Source organism: Amblyomma mixtum, chromosome 5 (assembly GCF_055824585.1).
Source record: "Amblyomma mixtum isolate Tamu chromosome 5, ASM5582458v1, whole genome shotgun sequence".
NCBI classification, from domain to species: Eukaryota; Metazoa; Arthropoda; class Arachnida; order Ixodida; family Ixodidae; genus Amblyomma; species Amblyomma mixtum.
In genome coordinates this window covers 165,434,465-165,460,995 of record NC_143016.1, presented here as the reverse complement: position 1 = coordinate 165,460,995, position 26,531 = coordinate 165,434,465, and the positions used below count along the sequence as shown (strand labels likewise).

Sequence of the window (26,531 nt, the reverse complement as noted above, 5' to 3'; positions counted from 1 at the left end):
CCAGCGCGGACTCTGGAAGGTACCCCTCCGGTTCAGCGTAGCGTGCTTCTTAGAGCTGCACGAATAGTCAAAGCGGCGGCTCAGCCTGAAGGAGATGTCTGAACTGGCAAAGCTGGAAATTCCTGCGTGAGTTCCGCGTTTTCCGGTTGCAATTAAGGCTAAACACCCTCGAGGCGGCGGTAACACACTCGTAACACCCTCGAGTTACTGCAGCTGGAATTGCAGCTCAGCAGTGCTGCGGAGCAAAGCTCAATGCAACAACTTCGATTCACTTTTTTTTTCGTGGTTTGCATTCGGGGTTGGGGAGCGGGGTCGCCAAGCAGCAAGAGACAGCAGCAGCAGACCTCAACGGCCGCCGCCATGGCCCTGCGGGGACAGCCGCACAAGTTCTACCGCACCCCGTTTGCATTCGCGCTCCGTGAAAGATTTCTACGGTGCTCCTGTCGGTGCCGAAAGTGAATTTGAGCCCTCGAAGGTGCACACCAGGAAAGCGATATATTGGAAGTAGGAAACAGTTTCCGTGAATGCTATCGGGACCCTGCATTGAGCAGTAATTTTATTATATTGTAGCGTACTTGCTGACGAAGGGGGCTTTATTAGCAGGCACGAAAGGGAAGGCCAGGCCAGCTGGGCAATAAAAGCGACAGATTCCCCACTGCGCGAGCCGTACTTCGTCGTCGTCGCCCTACTTCGTATGCGCCACCTGGCAATACTATGTGGCATTATTCCCCCTTATGAAGAAAAAAAAAAGAGCGCTGTCGCTGTCGACGTAAGGGTGAAACAAAAAATAAACAAAAAATCAAGCGAAGTGTCGCAACTGAAGCGCGCGAAAACATCAGCAGGCTTGCGTTACCGTGTATAGTACGGTTTAAGCCGCACAACGTGCACAATGTCAGAGTCGGGCTGTCGGCGTCGCGGTTGTGCAGCACCGTCCGCAACCACTTCATAGTTAACCTCACTCACACGCCGTACCACTCTGTAAGGGCCAAAATAGCGGCAGAGCCGTTTCTCACACAAGCCTTGGCGACGAACAGGAGTCCACACCCAGACTTGGTCACCGGGTTTGTAGCCAACCTGTCGGTGGCGAAGCTTGTAACGGCGCGCATCCGAGCTCTGCTGTTGCCCGATGTGCACGCGGGCCAGCTGACGGGCTTCTTCAGCACGTTGGGCAAACTGTTGGGCGTCTGGAGCGAGTTTGTCATCCTCTGGGCACGGGAGCATGGCATCAAGCATGCTCCGGACTTCGCGTCCGTACACAAGGCGAAACGGGGAGAAGCGCGTAGTTTCCTGCAGGGCGGTGTTGTAGGCAAAGGTGACATACGGCAGGACCTCATCCCAAGTTTTGTGTTGGACATCTACGTACATGGACAACATGTCCGCAAGGGTCCTGTTTAATCGTTCGGTCAAGCCATTGCCCTGCGGATGGTAGGCCGTGGTCTTGCGGTGTGTTGTGCAGCTCAGCCGAAAGATGTTTCCGGATTTCAGTAGAGCAGACGACGTGGCTATCCTGGATTTATTAAGTGACGCATTTGAACAGTTTCAGCACCTTAGCATATCAGGTGACGTGAATTCTTTAGTAACATTTTTCGAAAACATTGTGAAGGTGTGTATTCAGCGTTTTGTTCCATTAAAAACGAAAAAGCAAAACCACAGTATGCCCTGGATAACAAGGGACATACTGCATCTTTCTCGCCGTGTTGCCAGACTACGCGTTTCCAAGCGCAATGGTAACCCTGAACTCTTGCAACAGTTCAGAGACGCTAAAGAAGAACTCTGTGCCAAAGTTCACTCGGGAAAAGATTTTTACTACAGAAATTCCTTGCCGCAATTAATGAAACACAATCCCCGCAAATTTTGGGCATCCATATTGCCACAGAGCACTAGTCCCAATACCTTCATTATTGATGATAAGCCGGTCTGTGACTCATTAGCTATAGCTACTAATTTCAACACATATTTTCAGTCGGTATTTACAAGAGATAACCTTGAAATGATTACTTTTCCTATCAACTCTCAATGTTCTGTCGAAGATATTTCAATAAGCGTCGAAGGTGTTCTGAACCTCATTCTGAACATAAATGTGAAAAAAAGTAGTGGTCCTGATGATATCCCTAATGTATTTCTGCATCGTTACTCTCTTTGGACCAGCCGCTATTTGACTACCATTTTCCAGAAATCGCTATCATCCGCAACCGTCCCCGTAGCCTGGAAGCTTGCAAAAGTTATTCCCCTGTTTAAAGCTGGCAGCACCCAAATCTTGTCCAACTATCGCCCCATTTCGTTAACTTCACACTCATGCAAATTACTAGAACATATCATTCATAAGCACATTACAGAATTTCTTGAAGCTAACAATATCTTGTGCAAATTTCAGCATGGGTTTCGGCGCGGGCTCAGTACCATTTCACAACTTGTAGAATTCACGCACGACATTGCTAGTTCCCTCGACACGGGCTCACAAATCGACGCTTTATTTATCGACCTTTCTAAAGCTTTTGACACCGTTCTCCACACCAAACTTCTTTGTAAACTTAATGCAATACTCAAAAACCCGTTACTGATAGACTGGATATCAAGCTTTCTTTCTAATCGTACACAGTATGTTTCTTTCAACTCCTGTGCATCTGAAACTGTTAATGTATCATCCGGTGTACCACGAGGATCCGTGCTCGGGCCACTGTTGTTCTTATTATACATTAATGATTTGCCAGAAAATATTATTTCTAAAATTCGGTTGTATGCAGACGATTGTGTCATATACAGTTCAATTAACACCCCTGAGGATCACGCGCAACTAAATCAGTCATTCGTGTCATTCTGCTCATGGTGTGAAACATGGCAAATGCAAATAAACTTTCGTAAATCTGTATACATGTCATTCTGTAATCGCACAATACCATCTTCTTACACCTACTCATTCAAAGATAACTCTCTGAATCAAGTGTCCGAGTACAAATATTTAGGTCTTTTTTCTTCTAACTTGTCCTGGTCAAAGCATATTAACACAATATCCAATAATGCAATGCGGAGGCTCGGTTATCTAAAACGTACACTAAGTGTTGCCCCACAAGAAACTAAACTGGTAACATACAAAGCTTTAATTCGTCCGCTTTTGGAGTATGGGTCAATAATCTGGAATCCTCATAAACAGTCCGATATCAGTAAGCTGGAATCCGTCCAAAGTAAAGCAGTACGGTTTATTTGCCGACGGTATGACAGACATTTTTCACCTTCATCCACTCTTCCTGCCATAGGCCTTTCCCTACTTTGTACCCGCCGCGACAATGAATGTTTAAAATATTTTCATGGTATTGTTAATTCATCCCGCTTTGCTTCACTGTCTGAGTATTTGCATTTTTCAGCATCTTCATCTACAAGGAGCTTCCACCCATTGAATGTAACACCCATTCACGCGCGCACTGATATGTTCAAATTTAGTTTTTTTCCTCGTGTTATCGAACGATGGAACTCTTTACCCGGTGATATACGCTCCCTGAAACCAAACCTATTTTTCAATGTTGTTGCAAATCTGTGAATAGTCTGTTGCATTTCTGTTCTGTATTTTAATGGTGTTCACTTCTGAATATGTTGTCCCTCTCTGCCTTTTTTTTTTCTTCCCCCACTCCTGCAATAGCCCCATCGGGGCTGCAGTATATGTAAATAAATAAATAAATAAATAAATAAATAACTAAATAAATAAATGTGGTCGATTAGCTGCGCTGTAAACGCCGTCCCTCTGTCTGTAATCACGCGCGAAGGAGCGCCATGTCGCAGGACGATGTTGTGCATGAAAAACTCTGCGACTTCTGAAGCTGTGCCACGAGGGATCGCCTTGGTAGTCGGTAGCAACTATGATCCACTTATTGCCGCCCTGCGACGAAGGGAAAGGGCCGAGGAGGCCCATGCCGATCTGGTCGAACGGAGCGCGAGGGGCAGTAACGGGCTTGAGAAAACCCGCCGGCTTAAGTGGTGGCGTTCTCCGGCGCTGGCATTCTCGGCAGCTTTTAACGTATCGTTTGACATCAGCAGAAAGTCCAGGCCAGTAGTACATATTCCGCACTCTGGCGAGCGTACGTGAAAAGCCCAAGTGGCCAGGCGTGGGCTCATCGTGGCAGGCGAAGAGAACGTCAGATCGGAGGTCGGCTGGAATGACGAGAAGGTAAGGTCTATCGTTGCCTCTCGAGTTCTTGTTGTACAAGAGACCTTGCCGCAAACAGAAGGAGCCAAGACGTCGAGAGAAGTGGCGAGGTATAGCCGTATCACTACCTTCCAGGGCGTCAATGAGAGGGCGAAGGTCCGAGTCCGCCCTCTGCCGAGTCAGTAGGTCGGTGGCGGTGAGAGTACCAAGGAAGCCGCTGTCGTCATCGGGCGCTGCGTCGGCAGGATCAACTGGTGCACGCGACAGTGTGTCGGCGTCTTCGTGTCTGCGGCCGGACTTGTAGACAATAGTAATGTCAAATTCCTGGAGCCGTAAGCTCCAGCGTGCCAGGCGTCCAGATGGGTCTCGCAAATTTGCCAGCCAGCATAGGCAGTGGTGATCGGTGACCACTTTGAATGGGCGGCCGTATAGATAAGGGCGAAACTTCAGGGTGGCCCATCCGCAAGACATTCTTTTTCAGACGTGGAGGAATTGCTCTCGGCGCGGGAGAGAGTACGGCTAGCATACGCGATAACCCTCTCAAGGCCCTCTTGGTGTTGAACAAGGACAGCGCCAAGACCGATGTTACTGGCGTCGGTGTGGACCTCGGTATCGGCATCTTCGTCGAAGTGCGCAAGAACGGGAGGTGTTTGAAGGCGCTGGCGGAGCGTAGAGAAAGCGGTCTGTTGCTCAGTGGTCGAGACAAAGGAGGTGGTATTCCTGGTGAGGCGCGTCAACGGCTCAGCAATCGTGGAAAAGTCCGCAATAAAGCGCCGATAATACGCACAGAGACCCAGGAAGCGCTGGACAGCTTTCTTGTCGGTCGGAACGGGAAAGCGTGCGACGGCGGCAGTCTTTTCGGGGTCCGGCCGCACTCCCTCAGCGCTCACAACGTGACCCAGAAATTTGAGCTCTTCGTAACCGAAATGACACTTCTGGGGCTTCAGGGTAAGGTCTGCCGAGCGGAGGGCTTCGAGGACAGCCCGCAGGCGCTGGAGATGTTGGTCAAATGTTTCTGAAAAAAAACTACGACGTCGTCCAAGTAAAGAAGACAGCTTTGCCACTTGAGGCCTGTGAGGACGGTGTCCATCATCCGTTGGAACGTAGCCGGGGCGGAGCACAAACCGAAAGGAAGCACTTTAAATTCATAGAGGCCATCTGGAGTCACAAAAGCGGTTTTTTCGCGGTCCCTTTCGTCTACTTCAATTTGCCAATAGCCGCTCTTTAAGTCAATGGATGAGAAGTACTTAGCGCGCCGTAATCTATCCAGCGAGTCGTCAATGCGCGGCAACGGGTAGACGTCCTTTTTGGTCACACTGTTCAGTTTGCGATAGTCGGCACAAAATCGGAGAGTGCCGTCCGTCTTCTTAAGAAGACCACGGGCTTTGGGAAGGTTGAACAACGCCATCGTCAAGCATTTCCTGAACCTGAGTTTGGATAACCGCCCGTTCTTTAGCAGAAACACGATAAGGCTGCTGTCGTATAGGGCGAGCGTCGTCATAGGTGATGATGCGGTGCTGCGTGATGGGTGTTTGACGAACCTTCGAGGAGGAAGCGAAGCACGACTTGTATTCTTTCAGCAGCTGTCCCAAAGCCAGTCGTTGCTCCCGAGACAGGTGGCAGTTTATGTCGACGTTTTCAAGGGAAGGTTCGTCAGTGCCGGCTGCCGCGGACGCAAAATAAACGGGAATATCGGTAACAGGTTCGGCAGAAGCGATAGTAGTTCCTGCAAAAAGGTGCCGGTACTCATTAGAAAAGTTTGTGACCAGGACCGCAGACCGACCACCACGAAGCGTCAGTAGACTGCGAGCGGCGCAGATGCCTTGAGTAAGCAGGAGTGAACGGTTAGCCTCGGCGACTGCTTCTGCGTCATGCAAGTCGTTGCAGGTGACTTCAACCAAAACACTGCTCCGTGGCGGCAACGTAACACTGTCTGCACAAACACGAAGGGCGGCACTGGGGTGGCAAGATTCGGTGAGGTGGGTCGCTTTACTGGTCGAAAAGGTGATGATTCGTTGGCGGAGGTCGATGACAGCACCATACTCCCGCAGAAAGTCAATGCCGATAATGAGATCGCGGGAGCAATTGCACAGAACTACACAACTGACGACGAACGTAGATCCCTGAATCTGAACGCGAGCCGTGCAAATACCCTTTGGAGTAACGAGATGACCACCGGCAGTACGGAGATGCACTACAGAACAAGGCGTAAGCACTTTTTTTAGAAGAGTCGCCAATTTATCGCTCATAATTGAATAGTCGGCCCCGGTGTCCACTAATGCACTGACTCTGTGACCGTCGAGACGAACAGGTATGTCCAAGGAAACGAAGCTGTCTTGGTCAGATAACGGTGCTATCTGTTCACGGTCGGAGCGTAGCGGTAGCGGCGGGAGGTCTTCAGCGCAGCCACTCCCAGCGACATCGCCCCCGAAGGTCGCTGGTCTCAGTTTTCCCGGCGAGGGCTCGGCGAGCGACCCTGTGCTGCTCGCGAGGAGCTGTGCGGGTTCGGGGAAGAGCGCCTCGGAGAAGATGAGCGCGGCTGATGCGGCGCACGGGCTGAAAGTCGCTGTTCCGCCAGGAAGTCTTCAATGGCTGGAGGCCGGTGGCCAAACCGGGGTCTGGGCGAATCGGCTCGAAAGCCCTGCAGACCGAGGCGTCGATAAGAGCAATTGCGGTAGAGATGGCCTGGTTCTCCGCAGTGAAAGCAGAGTGGCCGGTTGTCAGGTGTGCGCCAGACATCGGCCTTCCGTATGTGCGCTCGGCGACCGTCGAAATACGGGACTGGTGGAACTGGGGACAGCGGTGCAGGAGGCGTTACTGGAATCGGCGGTGGCGAAGCGGCAGCCGGGCGTCTCGCAACTTCGGCATAGGTGGGGCGGCTGTAGTCTCCCGGCAGAGGTGGTGTTTCGACGGTAGGACCCCTGAACGCCTGGTGCATCTCCTCGCGAACAAGAGCGGAAATCGAACCAAGTGCAGACTGCGAAGGGCTGCAAAACTTGAGGACCTCTTCACGCACGATGGAGCGAATCAGTTCGCGCAAATCGTCAGGGTGGCTCCCGGCGGTGGCAAACGATTCGGTGACTGCAGCAGCATGCACGGGCTGGTTGTAAGTCGCAGAACGTTGTTGAAGAACCTTTTCCATCGTCGCGGCCTCGGCAAGGAATGCAGCGACGGTGCACGAGGCCTGGAAAGAGCTGTTCTTTGACGCCACGCATCAAATGCCGGAGTTTCTTTTCTTCTGGCATGGCCGGATCAGCTCTTCTAAACAGGCGCGTCATGTCCTCAACGTACATCTGAACGCTTTCATTCGGCAGCTGAATGCGGGATTTTGGCGCCCGCTCAGCTCGTTCGCGACGATCAGCGCTTGTGTAGGCCTCCAGCAGCCGACGACGGAACTCATGCCACGAGATTAAAACGTCCTCTCGGTTCTCAAACCAGGTGCGAGCACCATCCTCGAGGCTGAAGTAAACGTTGCGGAGTTTGGCTGCGTCGTCCCATTGATTAAACGCAGCTACGCGTTCAAAGTGAAGGAGCCACTCCTCCACATCCTCAAAAAGTTCCCCACGGAACGTCTTGGGAATCCGCGGAGTCTGCAAGGTGTAGTGGGATGGCGCGGCAGCAGCGGTTTGCAGAGGAGGAGCAGCGGCTGTCGCCATGGCGCCGCTCTCTGATGGTCCAACCTCCGATGGCAGTCCCTGGATCCTCCGGCTGAAGCGATGTACCGGGGTGTCAAGCGGTACAGGGCTGGCTCGACGGCTCCCTGGAGGGGTCTCTTGCATAGGCTCACGGGTACCCAGCACCTCCACCAGACTGTAGCGTACTTGCTGACGAAGGGGGCTTTATTAGCAGGCACGAAAGGGAAGGCCAGGCCAGCTTGGGCAACAAAAGCGACAGATTCCCCACTGCGCGAGCCGTACTTCGTCGTCGTCGCCCTACTTCGTATGCGCCACCTGTCAGTACTAGGTGGCAATATCTTGCAAGTTACTCCAGCTGGAATTGCAGCTCAGCAGTGCTGCGGAGCAAAGCCCAGTGCAACAATTTAGATTCAGTTTTTTTTTCGTGGTTTGCATTCTCGCTCCGTCAAAGACTTCTATGGTGCTCCTGTCAATGCCGAGACTGAATTTGAGCCCTCGAACAATGCGCACCAGGGAAGCGATATATTGGAAGTAGGAAACAGTTCCGTGAATGCTTTTGGGGCCCCTATATTGAGCAGTAATTGTATTATATCTTGAGCATTTACATAGCTGGAATTGCAGTTCAGCAGTGCTGCGGAGTAAAGCTCAGTGCAACAATTTAGATTCAGTTTTAGAGCGCAGCTCTTTGGCGTCCGTTCCTGGGTTTCGCGTCGTAGTCGGCGTTGTCGTCGGCCTCGTAACCAGCTCCGCCCCCCTTTCATCCCCCCAGCGCTAGCAGCGACCGACTGATACCGCTGGATGCCGCTGACGCCCCTAGAGAGTCAAGATAACGTGACTGCCCCCTTTCATCCCCCCAGCGCTAGCAGCGACCGACTGATACCGCTGGATGCCGCTGACGCCCCTAGAGAGTCAAGATAACGTGACTGCATAGAACACCGTCGCCGCCATGCAGAAAGAGGAGGAAAGGGTCCCTCCCCCCCTGTTCTTGTGCGGCGGATAGGGTGCTCTTCAGTTGCCGACGCGCCGGTTATTTCACGTAGGCCCCGGCACGTCGACGAATACGTGACCACCTTCCCACGGCTAGACCTGGTTCTTAGCGCTGCGGAAGCGAGGGTATCATATTGTTTGTGTCGGCATCGGCGGCGTTGTCCCTGAAACCAACTCCGCAGCTGACTCACTATCGGCGTCAGCGGCATCAGTCAGTCGCTGCTATCTCTTCCCTCCTCCCTTTATCGTGTTGTCCGCTTGCTGCGCGCGCTTCTGCCCCCATCGTTTGCCGCTGGGTGTACACGCCGCCCCCCTCCCCCCTCTTCCTGCGAGTCTCCGGTTGTCAAAGCGCCGGCTCGAACTTAATTCCTTTCTTCGCTCCTCCTCCAATGCAACCCCTGTGCGCTGGCAATCAGAGAGCCAGATCGGTGGCGGCGGATCTGTATATGTGCACCGCCCGAGCCGAAATCGCAAACAGCTTATTTGCTGCGCTTAAATTTCGCATTAGGAAGTAACGTAATCGTCGGTAATTTTTTTTCCTGGTTTGCATTCTCGCTCCGTGAAAGATTTCTACGGTTCTCCTGTCGGTGCCGAGAGTGAATTTGAGCCCTCGAACAATGCACAACAGGAAAGCGATTTACTGGAAGTAGGAAACAGTTTCCGTGAATGCTATCAGGGACCCTGAATTGAGCAGTAATTGTATTATATCTTGTAGGTTACTGTAGCTGGAATTGCAGCTCAGCAGTGCTGCGGAGCAACGCTCAGTGCAACAATTTAGATTCAGGTTTTTTTTCGTGATTTGCATTCTCGCTCCATGAAAGACTTCTACGGTCCTGCTGTCGGTGCTGAGGGTGAATTTGAGCCCACGAACAATGCACACCAGGAAAGCGATATATTGGAAGTAGGAAACAGTTTCCGTGAATGCTATCGGGACCCTGCATTGAGCAGTAATTTTATTATATCTTGCAAATTACTGCAGCTGGAATTGCAGCTCAGCCCTGCTGCGGAGCAAAGCTCAGTGCAGCAATTTAGATTGTTTTTTTTTTCGTGGTTTGTATTCTCGCTCCGTGAAAGACTTCTATGGTGTTCCTGTCAATGCCAAGACTGAATTTGAGCCCTCGAACAATGCACACCAGGAAAGCGATATATTGGAAGTAGGAAACAGTTTCCGTGAATGCTATCGGGACCCTGCATTGAGCAGTAATTCTATTATATCTTGCTAGTTACTGTAGCTGGAATTGCAGTTCAGCAGTGCTGCGGAGCAAAGCTCAGTCAAACAATTTAGATTGTCTTTTTTCCTGGTTTGCATTCTCGCTCCGTGAAAGATTTCTACGGTGCTCCTGTCAATGCCGACACTGAATTTTAGCCCTCGAACAATGCACACCAGGAAAGCGATATATTGGAAGTAGGAAACAGTTTCCGTGAATGCTATCGGGACCCTGCATTGAGCAGTAATTGTATTATATCTTGCGCACTTACTGTAGCTGGAATTTCAGTTCAGCAGTGCTGCGGAGCAAAGCTCAGTGCAACAAATTAGATTCAGTTTTTTTTTCCTGGTTTGCATTCTCGCTCCGTGAAAGATTTCTACGGTGCTCCTGTCGGTGCTGAGGGCGAATTTGAGCCCTCAAACAATGCACAATAGTAAAGCGATATATTGGCAGTAGGAAACAGTTTCCGTGAATGCTATCGGGACCCTGCATTGAGCAGTAATTGTATTATATATTGCAACTTACTCCAGCTGGAATTGCAGCTCAGTAGTGCTGCGGAGCAAAGCTCAGTGCAACAATTAAGATTCAGTTTTTTTTCGTGGTTTGCATTCTCGCTCCGTGAAAGACTTCTATGGTGCTCCTGTTAATGCCGAGACTGAATTTGAGCCCTCGAGCAATGCCCACCAGGGAAGCGATATATTGGAAGTAGGAAACAGTTTCCGTGAATGCTATCGGGACCCTGTATTGAGCAGTAATTGTATTATGTCTTGCAACTGACTCCAGCTGGAATTGCAGCTCAGTAGTGCTGCGGAGAAAAGCTCAGTGCAACAATTTAGATTCAGTTTTTTTTCGTGGTTTGCATTCTCGCTCCGTGAAAGACTTCTATGGCGCTCCTGTCAATGCCGAGAGTGAATTTGAGCCCTCGAACAATGCCCACCAGGGAAGCGATATATTGGAAGTAGGAAACAGTTTCCGTGAATGCTATCGGGACCCTGCATTCAGCAGTAATTGTATTATATCTTGCAAGTTACTGTAGCTGGAATTGCACTTCAGCAGTGCCGCAGAGCAAAGCTCAGTCAAACAATTTAGATTCAGTTTTTTTTCCTGGTTTGCATTCTCGCTCCGTGAAAGACTTCTATGGTGCTCCTGTCGGTGCCGAGAGCGAATTTGAGCCCTCGAACAATGGACGCCGGGAAGGCGATGTATTAGAAGTCGGAAACAGTTTCCGCGAAGGCTCTCAGGAACCCTGCGTTGAGCAGTAATTGCGTGATTTCCTATGATGAAGGCAGCAGGTAGTCAGTGTACGTTAAGATGTCGATTGCCGCCATCATGCTGAGGAGTTCTTTTCAACGAAGGCTGTGTTGGGGCTAATGAGATCCGTAAATTGTTAACAGGATGGGCGCCTCCGCAACCAAAAGCCGGGAGCGGAACGTAATATGATGACAAGGATTCTACTCACTTCGAAGAGCAGTGTCCATACTTCACGGATCCCCACGAATGAAGGCATGAAGCGAGTACGGAGACTTCAGTTGGGCGCAATGCTGATGTGACCGATGAAGAAGCCCTCCAGGAGCGGAAAGAGAGCCACTGTGAGAGGAGAGAGATTGCACGTGGAGAGAAAGTTGGCAAGATTCAACAAAACTTCCCAAAGCTGCGCTGCCAGATATCGTCAAGCGTGACTCATCAATTCACCCTATCTCTCTCCCCGCAGGGGGGCGTCTGCAGCATGCAGACGTTGGTGAGTGGCGACACCACGGGGTTAACCCGAGCATCCGCAGGGACATCCCCGCAGGGGGATTATGGTGAGCAGTGTGCCACCACGGATCCGAGCACCCGCGCTTAGCCGTGCGTGGCATCGCCGTGTCCGGGTAAAAGGGGATCCTGGTTGTTGAGCCGATGCCGAGCGTTTGGACCCTTAAGGCCCCTCGGCGGAAGCAACATACCACTTTGGCCCCAGCTCCTGTAGACGGCACCTCCGGACTGACCCGACCGGGGGAAATCGGCAGTCGCCTTTTCCTGTCCTCCCCTGTATCTTTCACTTTCCTATATCCTTTCTTACATTTTTCCTGTATCCTCCTCTCTTCTTCGTTTTTTCCTTTTTTCGCGGCGGCGAGGGTTAACCTTGTGTGACCAACTAACCTGAGTTGAGTCATATTGGGTTATAGTTGGGGTGTACAGCTGGCATGGGCAGGGCTTGCTTGCAAGCTCCTGTCCCGTCCCCTCGTTGGGCTCCATGGTGGGCGGCTGGCACCGTGGCCGAACAATATACATATTTCATGGCTCCCCTCTTTTCCAAACCAGATCGCCCTCAGAAAAGAGTGCGGACCGATGTAACAGCTCAGTACATCCAAAAATCTAAAGAAACACATGTTCTCCACAGTGAAGAGACAGATAAAACTGCCCGAACGATGTCCCCATTTTTGGTAGCGAAAAGCTTGACCGATGCCCTGGGCACGGGTTACAAGCTAAAAAAAGATGCCTAGTGGCGACCTCCTTCTAGAACTTAAAGACAACATACAACTTTCCAAGCTGTCCATATTGTCAATCGGGGAAACCCCAGTCTCAATAACCCCACACCGTTCCTTGAATAGTGTCCGTGGTTTCATTTCCGAAGCCGACTTTGTATGCCTCACTGAGGAGGAAAACCTTGAAGGTCTCAGTGACCAGAATGTCACAAATGTGCATCGCGTTAAAATAAGGAAGTACGACAAAGAAATCGCGACGAAACATATTGTTCTGACATTCAACTCCAGCACACTTCCAGAGACCATCGAAGCAGGCTACTTGAAAATAAATGTACGTCATTACATACCGAATCCACGAAGGTGCTTTAACTGTCAGAAGTACGGACATGGGTCACAGAGTGTCGAGAAGCTGTAGCCGCAGTGTGGCGCTGGCTCCTTACACAGAGCTGGCGTGGCCACAAAACGTGCGCTAAATGCGCCTAAAATGACCATGCTTCCGAGAACGGTGAAGGAGCAGCACTTTGCTGCGCAAACTACGAAGGTGATCATCCAGCATATTCTAGGTCATGCCCTTCCTGGAAGGCTGAGAAGGAGATCATAACAATGAAAATAAGACAAAACATCACTTTCAGGGAAGCGAGACAACTCTACCACGCAAAGAACACCTTCACGTTCTCAACAAAAACACTTTGCTGACGTGGTGCGCAGGGGCGGCGCACCACGCAGCACTCCGGCATCTGCCCAGGCCACCGTCACGGCGCCTGTGGCAGGGACATCCACGCCCCAGGCAGGGACAGCGAAGGCTGCCCTGCCATCTACAAAGCAGGGAGTACCGGCCCACGAGTCGGCACCCCGCAGAACTTCCCCCAGCCGGGGGAGGCCCGACACAACCACATCCACGGCTTCACGGTCCTCCAGCACCTCTGCTAAGGTGATGGATACAACTCCCACTCCGCGCGCTTTGCAGCGGCCGACCGGCTCTCTCGAGCGAAGAAAAGATAGAACCCCGGTAACGGGCCCAGAACAGTAAATTTCTTCCGTTCCATTCCCACCCAAAAAAACAAACATGACATTTGTGGTTCAATGGAACTGTAGAGGAATGTTGAGGAACTACAGTGATATAACACATATTCTAGGGCCCGCCGCGGTGGCTCTGTGGTTACGGCCCTCGGCTGCTGACCCGAAAAACGCGGGGTTGATCCAGGCTGCGGCGGCTGAATTTCTTGAAGGCGAAATTCTAGAGGCCCGTGTGCTGTGCGATGTCAGTGCACGTTAAAGTACCCCAGGTGGTCGAAATTTCCGGAGACTTTCACTAGGGCGTCTCTCATAGCCTCAGTTGATTTTGGACGTTAAACCCCAATAAACCCCAAACAAAACATATTCTAGGATTAGTGATGCCTCTAGCTCTATGTCTCCAGGAGACCAATCTTGGTCCACAACATTCAAATATCTTAAAACATTATATAACTTTTAGGCGTGATCGCGACCATGCAAATAGACTCCCGGGAGGCGTCGCAATCATCATCCAAAGTGGCGTCCCGGCTCAAGAAATCAAACTGAAAACAAAACTTGAGGCGGTTGCGGTTAGCGTCATCAGCTACAAAACGATAACAATATATTCTGTATATCTTCCCCCGCACATCACATTAACATGCCAAGATCTAGAAGGCCTGATCGATAAACTGCCGGAGCCATTTCTGGTAGTTGGCAATTTTAACGCTCACTCTCAGTTTTGGGGAAGCGAACGCTTTGACTCTAGAGGCCAAACAATCGAAGATTTTATACTTTCTAATAAAATCTCTCTTTTAAATACGGGAAAAGCCACATATTGCTGCCCAAGCAAAGCAAAAATGAGCTTTCTCAATCTAGCTTCCGCATCACCATTACTTTTAACGATTTTAAATGGGATGTTTTAAATGACCCCATGGGCAGCGATCACTTACCTACCGTCATCAGGCTCTGATCGTCCACTCCAATCATCCCCACAAGGCCACGGCGATGGAAAATTCACCTCGCCGACTGGTCACTTTTTACAAAAAGTGCCACTCTGGAAAAGGAATTTTTTGACCACCTCAGCACAGATGAAATTAATGAGAAGTTTACTGAATGCATAATATCGGCCGCAACACTCGCTATACCACAAACAACAGGACTTGCACAAAAGAAACAAAGTGTGGTGGACACAAGAATGCACATTAGCAAAAAAAAAAACAAAACAAAGCCTGGAGCGCTTTAACGAAATTAACGAAATTAAAAATATTGCCCCAAGACACGAAGCTCTACCACAATGGTACACTCTCCTCACAGCGTGTGACGTCAGACTAACACGCCTCAGTAAAACGCGTACGCCACACGACCATATAATACAAGAATATCTAGCACTACAAGAAAAATACAGAAATTACACTGCATTTTATACTGACGGGTCAAAAACTCATGCTCATGTAGGAAGCGCAGTAATACAAGGAAAAAAATGAAAATGCAGTACGACTGCCTTCATGTGCTATAGTTTTCACCGCGGAGTGTTATGCTATTAGTGTTGCGGTACAGAAAATAACAAATGAAAACGTCAAAAACAGCATCATTTATACAGATTCACTGAGCGTCCTTATAGCATTAAACTCCAAAAATGCCACGGAGCCACTGATTGGAAGCATCATACACAATATAGTAAAGGTCACAACACAAAAACATGTTATAAAATTCTGCTGGGTTCCCAGTCACATTGGCATTAGGGACAATGAGAGAGCCGAGATGTGTGGTGCACAAACCAGAACCATGGAAATAAAACATGTGAATTTGCCTCCTAGGGATTACATGAAGTTAGTGCATAGCAGACTAAGAGCCAGGTGGGAAGCTTCTTGGGAAAGTGAAGGTCACAACAAGCTGCATACCATAAAGCCCATTTTAAAAGAATGGAAATCATGCCGCCATAAAGAGCGTTTTATCGAAGTAATTTGATGTCGTTTACACATAGGTCACACACACATCACCCATAACTTCTTATTAACAAAAAAAAGACAAACCTGTGTGTGAAATGTGTGGTGAGGAGCTGACAGTAAATCACATTTTAATTTCTTGTTCGCATCTCGAAGAACTTAGAAAAAATTTTTTTACGGCATTTTACAATCAACACATTCCATTTCATCCCGCATTGCTTTTAGGCGAGCAAACACTTGTCGAGTTTTCACTTGTTTGTAAGTTTCTAAAGAAAGCCAATGTTTCAAATCTATTATAATGTAACCTCTGTACACTTGACATAACATCATCTAACCTTGTGTTTGGCGCATGATAGCCATAGTTATATGGGGTTTTATGACGCATAAGCAACTAACTGATTGCTTAGTAAGGAATGCGTATTCATATGATTAATAATGCTAGTGAAAAACACATGTTCCAAAACTTTACAAGCAATACTCGTCAAAGAGATGGGTCGATAGTTAGAAACAACATTTCGAGGGTCAGATTTGTGGACAGGAACTACATTGGCTAACTTCGAGTCAGAAGGCAGTGCACCTTCCTCTAAGGATTTTGTGTAAATGACTCTCAGATATGCAGACAACTCACACGCACATGCACGGAAAAGAGCAGTTGGTAGATCGTCAGGACCAGGAGCACTGGCAGCATTCAGCCCTTTGAGTATCGACTCAATTCCTCTTTGATTAAACTCGACACAACGCATGTGATCAGAATTAACTCGACCAAAATTGACCTCAACGTGAGAGCTGTTGGAAGGAGCAGAGAATACAGAAGAAAAAAACTAATTGAAGCACTCAGCTTTTTCCCCGCAGGGGGGCGTCTGCAGCATGCAGACGTTGGTGAGTGGCGACACCACGGGGTTAACCCGAGCATCCGCAGGGACATCCCCGCAGGGGGATGATGGTGAACAATGCGTCACCACGGACCCGAGCATCCGCGCTTAGCCGTGCGTGGCATCGCCGTGTCCGGGGAAAAGGGTATCCTGGTGGTTGAGCCGATGCCGAGCGTTTGTACCTTTAAGGCCCCTCGGCGGGGGCAACACAGCACTTTGGCCCCAGCTTCCTGTAGACGGCACCTCCGGCCTGACCCGACCGGGGGAAATCGGCAGTCGCCTTTTCCTTTCCTCCCCTCGATCTTTCACTTTCCTATTTCCTTTCTTACAACTTTCCTGTATCCTCCTCCCTTCTTGGTTTTTTCCTCTTTTTCCTGGCGGCGAGGGTTTTTATTTATTTATTTATTTATTTCAGTACCCTCAGGGCCCGAGGGCATTACAGAGGGGAGTGGGGTACAATAGACAAAATGACAAAAGAACGGCAGTTACAAGTAACACAAAATGAACAAAGATATGGCTCGCGCAAATCAGTGAGTTACAGCAAATACAATCAAACAAATTAACAGTCATTTAACACGAAATTATGAGCAAAGGATAAAAGTAAGCATACCACGCAAACAAAAAAAAACGCGAGGAAGTTGTTGAAAATGGCAGGAAAACACTGGTGCACACATTCTGTCATGCCCTTAAACCGCAGAATTTGTGAAAGAAAAAAAAAGAAAAAAACACCAGGTCTGTTTGAACTACAACATATGCTGGAAAGAATAAATGGCAGGGCGCAAGAATTACATGTACTATGTTACCATCAAGTTAGTTAAAGCCGATTTAAACACTGAATGGTCACTTATTTCGACGACTGATCGGGGAAGGTGATTCCATTGTGCCGATGTGCTAGGGATGAATGAGTTGTAAAAGTGGTTTGTTTGGCATGAAAGAATACCAACTTTATGACGATGATCGATCCGAGCTGAAACGTAGCAAGGTGGCGTTATAAAGTTTCTCTTAAGGATGGGGTTATCATAGTAAATCTTATGGAATAGACAAAGGCGGGATATATTTCTACGTTGCGTCAGTAATGGGAGTGATAAGCTTGATTTCATGGCACTGACGCTAGAGTTACGGTGATAATTCGAGAGAATGAAACGGGCCGCACGGTTCTGTGTAGATTCGAGTTGGTATATTAGTGTCTCTTGATAGGGGTCCCAGATAGATGCAGCATATTCTAGTTTACTACGAACCAATGACTTGTAGAGAAGCAGTTTTACGGAGCTAGAAGAAAGATTAAAGTTACAGCGTATGTAGCCCAGCATGCGGTTAGCGTTATTGCTTACATGGTCTATGTGTACTTTCCAAGAAAGATTATGGGAAATGAAGACACCTAAATATTTATAAAAAGGCACAGACTGAAGGCTGCAATTATTAAGACGATATGAAGGCAATGTGGTGTTACGACGAGAAACCCGCATGTACTTGCACTTTTTTATGTTTAGTTCCATGTTCCATTTGTTAGTCCATTCAAGAGCATGATCAATATCCGATTGAAGAAGAGCTATATCAGAGTCACTGTTAATTTCGCGATATATGACGCAGTCATCAGCAAAAAGATTTATTGTCGAACATAGATTGTCAGGTAAGTCATTGATATATATATAAGAAAAAGCAGAGGCCCTAGAACAGAGCCTTGTGGCACTCCAGATTCAACTGGAGAAGTGAAGGAAGAAGCATTATTAGCGGTGACAAATTGAGAACGATTAGTGAGAAACGAATGCAGCCACCTTAGACCGTTAGGGTCGAGGTTAAGTTTACTAAGTTTAAAAAAAAGCAGTTGATGAGAGACCTTGTCAAACGCCTTTGAGAAATCGAGAAATATGCAGTCGACAACGGAACCCCTGTCGAGGAATGAGTTTAGATCATGCGTGAAGGTTAAAAGCTGTGTTTCGCAAAAAAACCACTTCCGAAATCCATGTTGACTGTCAATAAAAAAGGCAATAGAATCAAGGAACGATGCAAGGTGAGAGTAAATAACATGCTCCATAATTTTACACGGATTGCTGGTAAGTGAGATGGGTCGATAATTATGCGGGGAATGTTGATCACCAGATTTATGCAAGGGAATCACCTTCCCGACCTTCCAGTCATCAGGTATGCATGCTGTTTCAAGAGATTGCTGAAATAGGTTAGAGAGTATTATTGAGCTGTACAGTTCGGTTTTAATCAAGAACTTAGAACTACTGTTATCAACACCACATGATGAAGAAACCTTTTGTTTTTCGATTATTTTTTCCACTCCAGCAGGATCAAAGATAATAGAATCCATCGGTAAAAAGTCAGCACTGTTATATGCAGGGGTTACCGAACACTGATTTTTGGAAAAAGCTGAAACGAATACACTGTTTAGAACATTTGCACATTCATTAGGATGAACTAGTTGGTCACTGGAGTCTTTAAGGCTGATGGATGAATTGTCTTTTTTGTTAACTACGCTCCAAAATTGCCTAGGGTTATTTATCAAAAGGGAAGGTAATGTGTCATTGAAAAACAAATCTTTGACATCCTTCAGTGCACTTTTATATTCAAGGGCCGCGGCCTGATAAGCAGTCCAACGTTCTTGGGAACCGGTTAGTTTTGCAGAGCGGAACATGCGTTTTTTCTTATTACAGAGCCGTTTTAACGATTTAGTGAACCATGGTGATTGACGGTTAGAGGTGATGACTAAGCGTGGAACATATTTTTCAGTGAGCGCAGCAACTTTTTCTTTAAACAGGCTCCAGTTAGCATTCACGCTGCGATCATGAAAGCTTACCAAGTAATTGTCTAGAAAAACAGACAGTTCATGGTTAATAGCATCAAAATCAGCATTTTTGTAATCATGGATATATTTACTGTGGTTGCGTTGATGGGGAACTGCGCAGGTCAAAGCAAAATGAAGGAGTAGGTGATCACTTAACCCTGGCAAGTATGATATGGGCTGGAAAAAATCAGGCGATGTGGTGAGTACCAGATCAAGGATATTAGACGCGGTAGGTGAAATTCGAGTTGCCTGCGTTACAAGCTGGGATAAGTTAAAATCACTGCACAAATTCAAGAACATGTCGCATTCACTTGAAAAAGGTTCGCAATAAGAACTCACATTAGACCACACTATGTTGGGGAAATTAAAATCACCCAATAAAATAAAGGCACTGCTCGGATAACGGACTGTAATCATATGAATGACATCATGAAGATCGTTTACAAAGGTGGGGGAGGTAGACGGCGGACGATAGCAAACGCCCACTATCAGTTTCCTAGAGCATGTGCGAATTTCAACCAGTACAAGTTCCAACGCGCTTACAAAAAGGATTGGAAAAGACATAACAGTATCAGCAACAGCTACAAGCACACCTCCGCCACACCTAGAACCCCTGTCGCACCGATAAATGTTATATCTCTTTTTACAGGTAAGAAGTTCACAGCTATCTATCTTCGCCGATAGCCAGGTTTCAGTGAGACATACAATATCAGCATCACAAGCATCAATTACAGAACAAAGATCATCGCGTTTAGGTATTATGCTACGAATATTTGTGAACAAAAAAGAAAGTGGGGTAATGGCCGGGGATTTAGTTCCACTGCCCCTCGCGCAGTGCTAATCAGTAGCAGGTTCGGTCGGTGGCGCGGAGGCGCTGTGGGTATTATTCGTAGGGTCCTCAGAACTGTCGGTTGGCAACGGGAAGGCGCTTGGGATTTCATGAACGGAGTCATCGGAGTGATTGTAGGAGTAGCATTTATTTTTTATGTAAAGCTTATTGAAGCGAAGCTTGAAAGTGAGCGGCTGGGACTTGCCAAATTCGACCAGTTTTTTTCTAGCGTGACGGGTGGCAAAAGAATAATCCTCGCTAAGCGTAATTTTTTCATCCTTGAGCTTAGAACAGTTAAGCAGTATTCTCTGCTTTACCTTGAAAGATGAAAATTTGGCAATAATTGGTCGACATTTTTCCGATGCGAACCCACCGAGCCTGTGCGCTCTATCGATCAAAATTTCAGAGGACGGAATTTCCAAGCAGGATGAAAGAACCTCGACTAGCTTTTCTTCTGACTGAGCCCAGGACTCTGATTGCGTGTCAGGTATGCCATAGAACAGAAGGTTATCGCGTCGCTGTTTGTCTTCAAGTTCAGACAGGCGCGCGCGCAGCTGAGAGTTTTCACTAGAAAGTTGGGCAACTAACTGCTGAAAAGGATGTACTTCCTTCTCGATTTCGTCAATGGTAACAGTTTTGCGCTCAACGTCAGTTAATCGTTTGTTCATTTCGCTCAAATGTTCTTCTAACTTCAGCTGGGACTTCTTAAGATCATCAATAGACTTTATGAAAGCCTTTGGGTCTAGTTGCATTTTCGCAGTTCGCGTGTTCAAAGTCTCTAGTATTGCAAACATATCTTCTAACTGCTTAGACTGGACGTCAGGAAGAGAGTCCTGTACCTGATGCCTCGTGTTAGGCCCAGGGTTGAGCTCGACGTCCCCGGACAACGCTAGCAGTTGGTGTACAATATCAAAGCATTCACTGAACACACAAAGCAAAACTCCCGGGCGTGGGAACAGCAACAGGCACACATCATTTGATTTCTTAGCGTACAGGGAAGTAACAGAACTAACCTGGACGAAGAAGCAGAGCGGATTAGGTGGCCGCATCCTGGTGCTGTTCTTACGCCCACTAAGGGCGCCGGGGGCCCGCCAGCTGTTCATATAGGCAGCAAATGATGTCGCTGTTGATCTGGATCTTTCATGCGATGGAGGGACGGCGATGAAAATGTGCCGGTCTTGCGGGCATGCGGCATCACACGTGTCGTTGAAGTGGCAGGGCAGCTTGCTGATCTCATGGGTAGGTGACGATAGCGGGGCATTGCTGAACAGAGCCCATGCCGTAACCTGGACGAAGAAGCAGGGCGGATTAGGTGGCCGCCTCCTGGTGCTGTTCTCACGCCCACTAAGGGCGCCGGGGGCCCGCCAGCTGTTCATATAGGCAGCAAATGATGTCGCTGTTGATCTGGATCTTTCATGCGATGGAGGGACGGCGATGAAAATGTGCCGGTCTTGCGGGCATGCGGCATCACACGTGTCGTTGAAGTGGCAGGGCAGCTTGCTGATCTCATGGGTATGTGACGATAGCGGGGCATTGCTGAACAGAGCCCATGCCGTAACCTGGACGAAGAAGCAGAGCGGATTAGGTGGCCGCATCCTGGTGCTGTTCTCACGCCCACTCTGTGTGACCAACCGTGTCACACAGACCGTGTGTGACCGTGTGTGACCAACTACCCTGAGTTGAGTCATATTAGGTTATAGTTAAGGTATACAGCTGGCGTAGGCAGGACTTTCTTTCAAGTTCTTGTCGCGTCCCCTTGTTGGACTCCATGGTTGGTGGCTGGCACCATGACCGAAAAACATCAATTTTTTATGGCTCCCCCCTCTTTCCAAACTTGATCGCTCCCTCAAAAGAGTGCGGAACAAAGCAGCAGACTTTTTTTCGAAAAAGAAACCGACATTCACTAAGTTTCATGTGATACACAGCAACAGTGAAGAAAAGCAAGCCCGAATAATATCCCCATTTCTTGTTACCAAATGCCTAACAGATACCTTAGGGCCTGGCTACAAGGTATCCAAAATGTCCAGCGGCGACCTACTCCTTGAACTACGCGAGAGCATCCAGTGCTCGAAACTTGCAAACATTGTTTCTATAGGGGACATCTCTGTCTCCGTAACTCCCCACCGATCCCTCAACACAGTCAAAGGCGTGATCTCAGAGGCTGACTTTATCCACCTTACAGAAACCGAAAGGCTTCAAGGACTCTCGGACCCAAATGTCATTGACGTCCATAGGATCAAAATCCGCAAGGATAACAAGGAAATAGACACTAAACACATGGTCCTTACATTTAACACCAGCAGCTTACCCGAAACAATCGAAGTAGGATACCTGAAAGTCAACGTAAGACACTACATGCCCAATCCCCGTCGCTGTTTCAATTGCCAGAAGTTTGGCCATGACTCACAGAGCTGCCGCGGCCGCAAAACCTGCGCGATTCCCCGCAGGGAGGCGTCTGCAGCATGCAGACGTTGGTGAGTGGCGACACCACGGGGTTAACCCGAGCATGCGCAGGGACATCCCCGCAGGAGGATGATGGTGAACAATGCGTCACCACGGACCCGAGCATCCGCGCTTAGCCGTGCGTGGCATCGCCGTGTCCGGGGAAAAGGGGATCCTGGTGGTTGAGCCGATGCCGAGCGTTTGGACCCTTAAGGCCCCTCGGCGGAGGCAACACACCACTTTGGCCCCAGCTTCCTGCAGACGGCACCTCCGGCCTGACCCGACCGGGGGAAATCGGCAGTCGCCTTTTCCTATCCTCCCCTCTACCTTTCACTTTCCTATCTCTTTCTTGCAACTCTCCTGTCTTCTGTTCACTTCTTAGTTTTTCCTCTTTTTCCTGGCGGCTAGGGTTAACCTTGTGTGGCCAACTATCCTGAGTTGCGTCATATTTGGTTATAGTTGAGGTGTACAGCTCGCGTGGGCAGGACCTGCTTGCAAGTTCCTGTCGCGTCCCCTTGTTGGACTCCATGGTGGGTGGCTGGCACCGTGGCCGAAACACACACATTTTTATGGCTTCCCTTACTTCAAGTAACGATCGCACTCCAAAAAGAGTGCGGACCGAAGACCTCACAGCCCAGTGCTTCTGAAAAACGAAACAAACTTTCCCCAAATACCACGTCATCCACAGCGAAACTGAAAAAACTGCCAGAAAATTGTCGCCATTCATGGTGTCCAAAAGTCTGACCGATGCTTTGAGCACGGGCTACAAGTTGTCAAAAATGCCTAGCGGCGACCTGCTTCTAGAAATAAAAGACAGCAACCAGCACTCCAAACTGTCCAGCATAGTTTCAATAGGAGACATCCCTGTTACAATAACTGCTCACCGATCCTTAAACACCGTCCGTGGAGTGATATCCGAATTTGACTTTCTCGACCTCACCGAAGATGAAATGCTTGAGGGTCTCAAAGACCAAAACGTCACAAATGTCTTTCGTATCAAAATCAGGAAAGACAACAAAGAACTACCAACCAAACATCTTGTCCTTACTTTCAACTCCAGCACACTCCCCGAGTACATTGAAGTAGGTTACCTGAAGATCAAAGTCCGACACTATATCCCAAACCCGAAAAGATGTTTCAACTGCCAGCGATATGGCCATGGGTCGCTGAGTTGCTGTGGTCGACAAATCTGCGCAAAATGCGCATCACATGAACATGTGTCTGAAAACTGTGAAGCCGCAGCTCTGTGCTGCGCAAACTGTGAAGGAGATCATCCTGCCTACTCAAGGTCCTGCCCAAGATGGAAAACTGAAAAAGAAATAATTACACTGAAAACAAAAGAAAACATTTCATTCAAAGAAGCTGGTAATCGATTGTCACACAACATCAATACATTCTCCTTCACTGCAGGAACAAATTTTGCTGATGTGGTGCGCAGGGGCGGCACACCACACCGGTCTCCGGCCAATGCCCAGGCAAAGCCTGAGGCACGGCCTTCCCCGTCCCCGGCAGGCGCAGCCAAGGCTGCCCTGCCACCTCTCAAAAAGGGTCTGCCGGCCCCTCAGTCGGCTACCCGCAAGGCTTCCCCCAGTCGGGAGAGGCCTGTAAACCGCACACCCGTGGGTTCCCCGCGGGCCTCCAGAGCCTCTAGCGAGGCGATGGACACGACGCAAACCTCGCCTCCGCTTCAGCGGCGGCGCAGCTCACTTGAGCGAAAAAGAAAAGACAAGAGCCCAGTAATGGCACCCCCAAATCCTCTATCGTAACTTCTTTACTACACTCCCATAAATCATCCAACATGGCGTTCCTTATACATTGGAACTGCCGTGGAGTACTAAATAATTATTCTGACATAAAAGAACTTCTAAACACACTTTCCCCTGTGGCTGTATGCCTACAGGAGACAAACTTAGGTCCAGAACACCAGAATATCCTAAAGAAGTATCAAGTATTTCGGTGGACCGAGAGCAAGCAAATAGGCTCTCAGGAGGTGTTGCCATTATTGTGCAGAGTGGTGTTGCAACCCATGAAATCAAGATCAAAACCAAGTATGAAGCTGTTGCAGTCACCGTCCTCCATTTTAAAACCATCACCATATGCTCTCTATATCTACAGTCACATCTATCAGTAACACTTCATGACTTAGAAACACTTTTATAACAGCTGCCAGAGCCATATCTGGTAGTCGGTAATTTTAATGCTCACTCTAATTTTTGGGGAAGTACACAAACAGATTCTAGGGGTCGTATTTTAGATTTTATTCTAGCAAATAATATCTGCCTGCTCAATACAGGCAAAAACACATACTGTTCTCCAGGCTCGGAAAAAATGAGCTGTTTAGACTTATTTTTTAGTTCACCGTCTGTTTTTATGGATTTTAAATGGGATGTCCTTGACAACCCATACGGAAGCGATCATCTACCAGTAGTAATCAGCTTGTCGTCATCACCATCAATCATCCCAACCAAACCACGTCGCTGGAAATTTCACATAGCGGATTGGGATTTGTTTCGGGAAAAAGCCTCTCTAGAAAAAACATTTGCGGATCACCTTAATGTAGACGAACTAAATGAAATGATCACATCCTGCATAATTTCTGCGGCACGCCTGGCTATCCCTCAGTCATCTGGGGTGGTTCGACACAAACACAAGGTGTGGTATGGCAAGGAATGTAGAGAAGCGAAGAAGGTGCAAAATAAAGCCTGGGGAATTTTTAGAAGATACCCCACACACGAGAACCTTATAAACTTTAAAAAGGCGAGAGCCAATGCAAGACGCATACGTCGTAATGCCGAGAAAGCTTCTTGGAAAAATTACATATCATCCATAAGCAGTTCAATCACAAGAGAAAAATGTGGGAGCAAGTTCGTAAATTAAATGGCGACTTCTCCCCTTTTACAGTTCCTTTTCTTACAGCACCTGATACACAAACAAGTATAGAAGAACAAGCAGACATCCTGGGTGAATATTTCTCACGTGTTTCCAGTTCCACACACTACACAGAATCATTTTTAAGATACAAAAACACAGCTGAGAAAAATAGACTTCCAACAACTGGTTGCATAACTGTACCTTTCAATAGATTAATCACAATCCAGGAAATAAACAGAGTTTTATCTGCCGGCAAACAGACTGCCCCAGGCCCCGATGAAATACACTACGAAATGCTAGCACATCTTTCACAACCTTCAATAGAAGTACTTTTGAAATTTTTTAACAAAATTTGGACAGTAGGAAAAATTCCGGAAGCTTGGAAAAAGCAATTATAGTGCCATTCCTGAAACCTGGTAAGCAGCCAACTTCCCCTGGCAGTTATCGGCAAATAGCTCTTACCAGCTGCCTCGCCAAGTCTTTTGAAAGCATATTAAATATCCGGCTAACCTTTGTGCTTGAATCTCGCGAACTCCTTGACATTCATCAGTGCGGGTTTAAAAAGGCATGCTCCACAACAGACCACTTAGTTCGCCTCGAAAATACTGTTCGAGAGGCTTTCATACACAAACAACACTGTCTCGCTGTCTTCTTGGACCTTGAAAAGAAAAGGCATACGACACCACTTGGAGGTTCGGTATCCTTCGCGATTTTCTTCGCGGTATCCTTCGCGGTATCCTTCGCAATGTTCTCTCTCAAACTAGGCCTTCAGAACAATCCAGCTCTCCACCTAAGGGAAACAGAATTACCGGTAAATGAACAGCACAAATTCCTAGGTATAATTTTTGATAAAAAGCTAACATTCCTTCCACACATTAACAACCTGAAAAAGAAAGCTTCCCGATCCTTAAATGTTCTGAAGGTGCTTTCACTTAAACGGTGGGGGTCCGACAGGGCATGCCTTTTGCACATTTACCGTGCTCTAGTACGATCCTGTCCAGATTACGGGTGCATCGTGTATGGGTCAGCGAGACCATCATACCTAAAACGACTGGACCCCGTGCATAACCTCGGTTTACGTCTCTCAACTGGCGCTTACAGAACATCCCCCATAAACAGTCTCTATGTCGAAACAAATGAACCCTCCCTTACAAATAGAAGAGCTATACTGACATCTGCATATGTACTAAAACACGTTCATTGCCAAAGCATCTCTGCTACCCCATAGTTACAAAATGCCAATCCAGACAACTCTTTAACAACAAACCACAAGCAATCAGACCACTACTCCTCCGTTTTGAAGAAATATGTGAAGAATTAGGTGTACTGGACACACTGCCCAATATTGCCCCGA

At 48.1% G+C, this 26,531-nt stretch overlaps 1 protein-coding gene across 1 annotated transcript; it reads right to left on the bottom strand.

Annotated features, from left to right (window-relative positions):
* Positions 1–19,872: 19,872 nt before the first annotated feature.
* LOC149344501 (uncharacterized) lies at positions 19,873–21,459 on the bottom strand. Its single transcript, XM_089547250.1, has one exon. It carries the CDS (start codon positions 21,457–21,459, stop codon positions 19,873–19,875), a length of 1,587 nt encoding a protein of 528 aa, XP_089403376.1.
* Positions 21,460–26,531: the final 5,072 nt, after the last annotated feature.

What these genes read in the sequence shown, in the direction of transcription:
- LOC149344501 (XM_089547250.1), bottom strand. Translation starts at nt 21,459, where the DNA reads ATGCGGCCACCTAATCCGCTCTGCTTCTTCGTCCAGGTTACGGCATGG.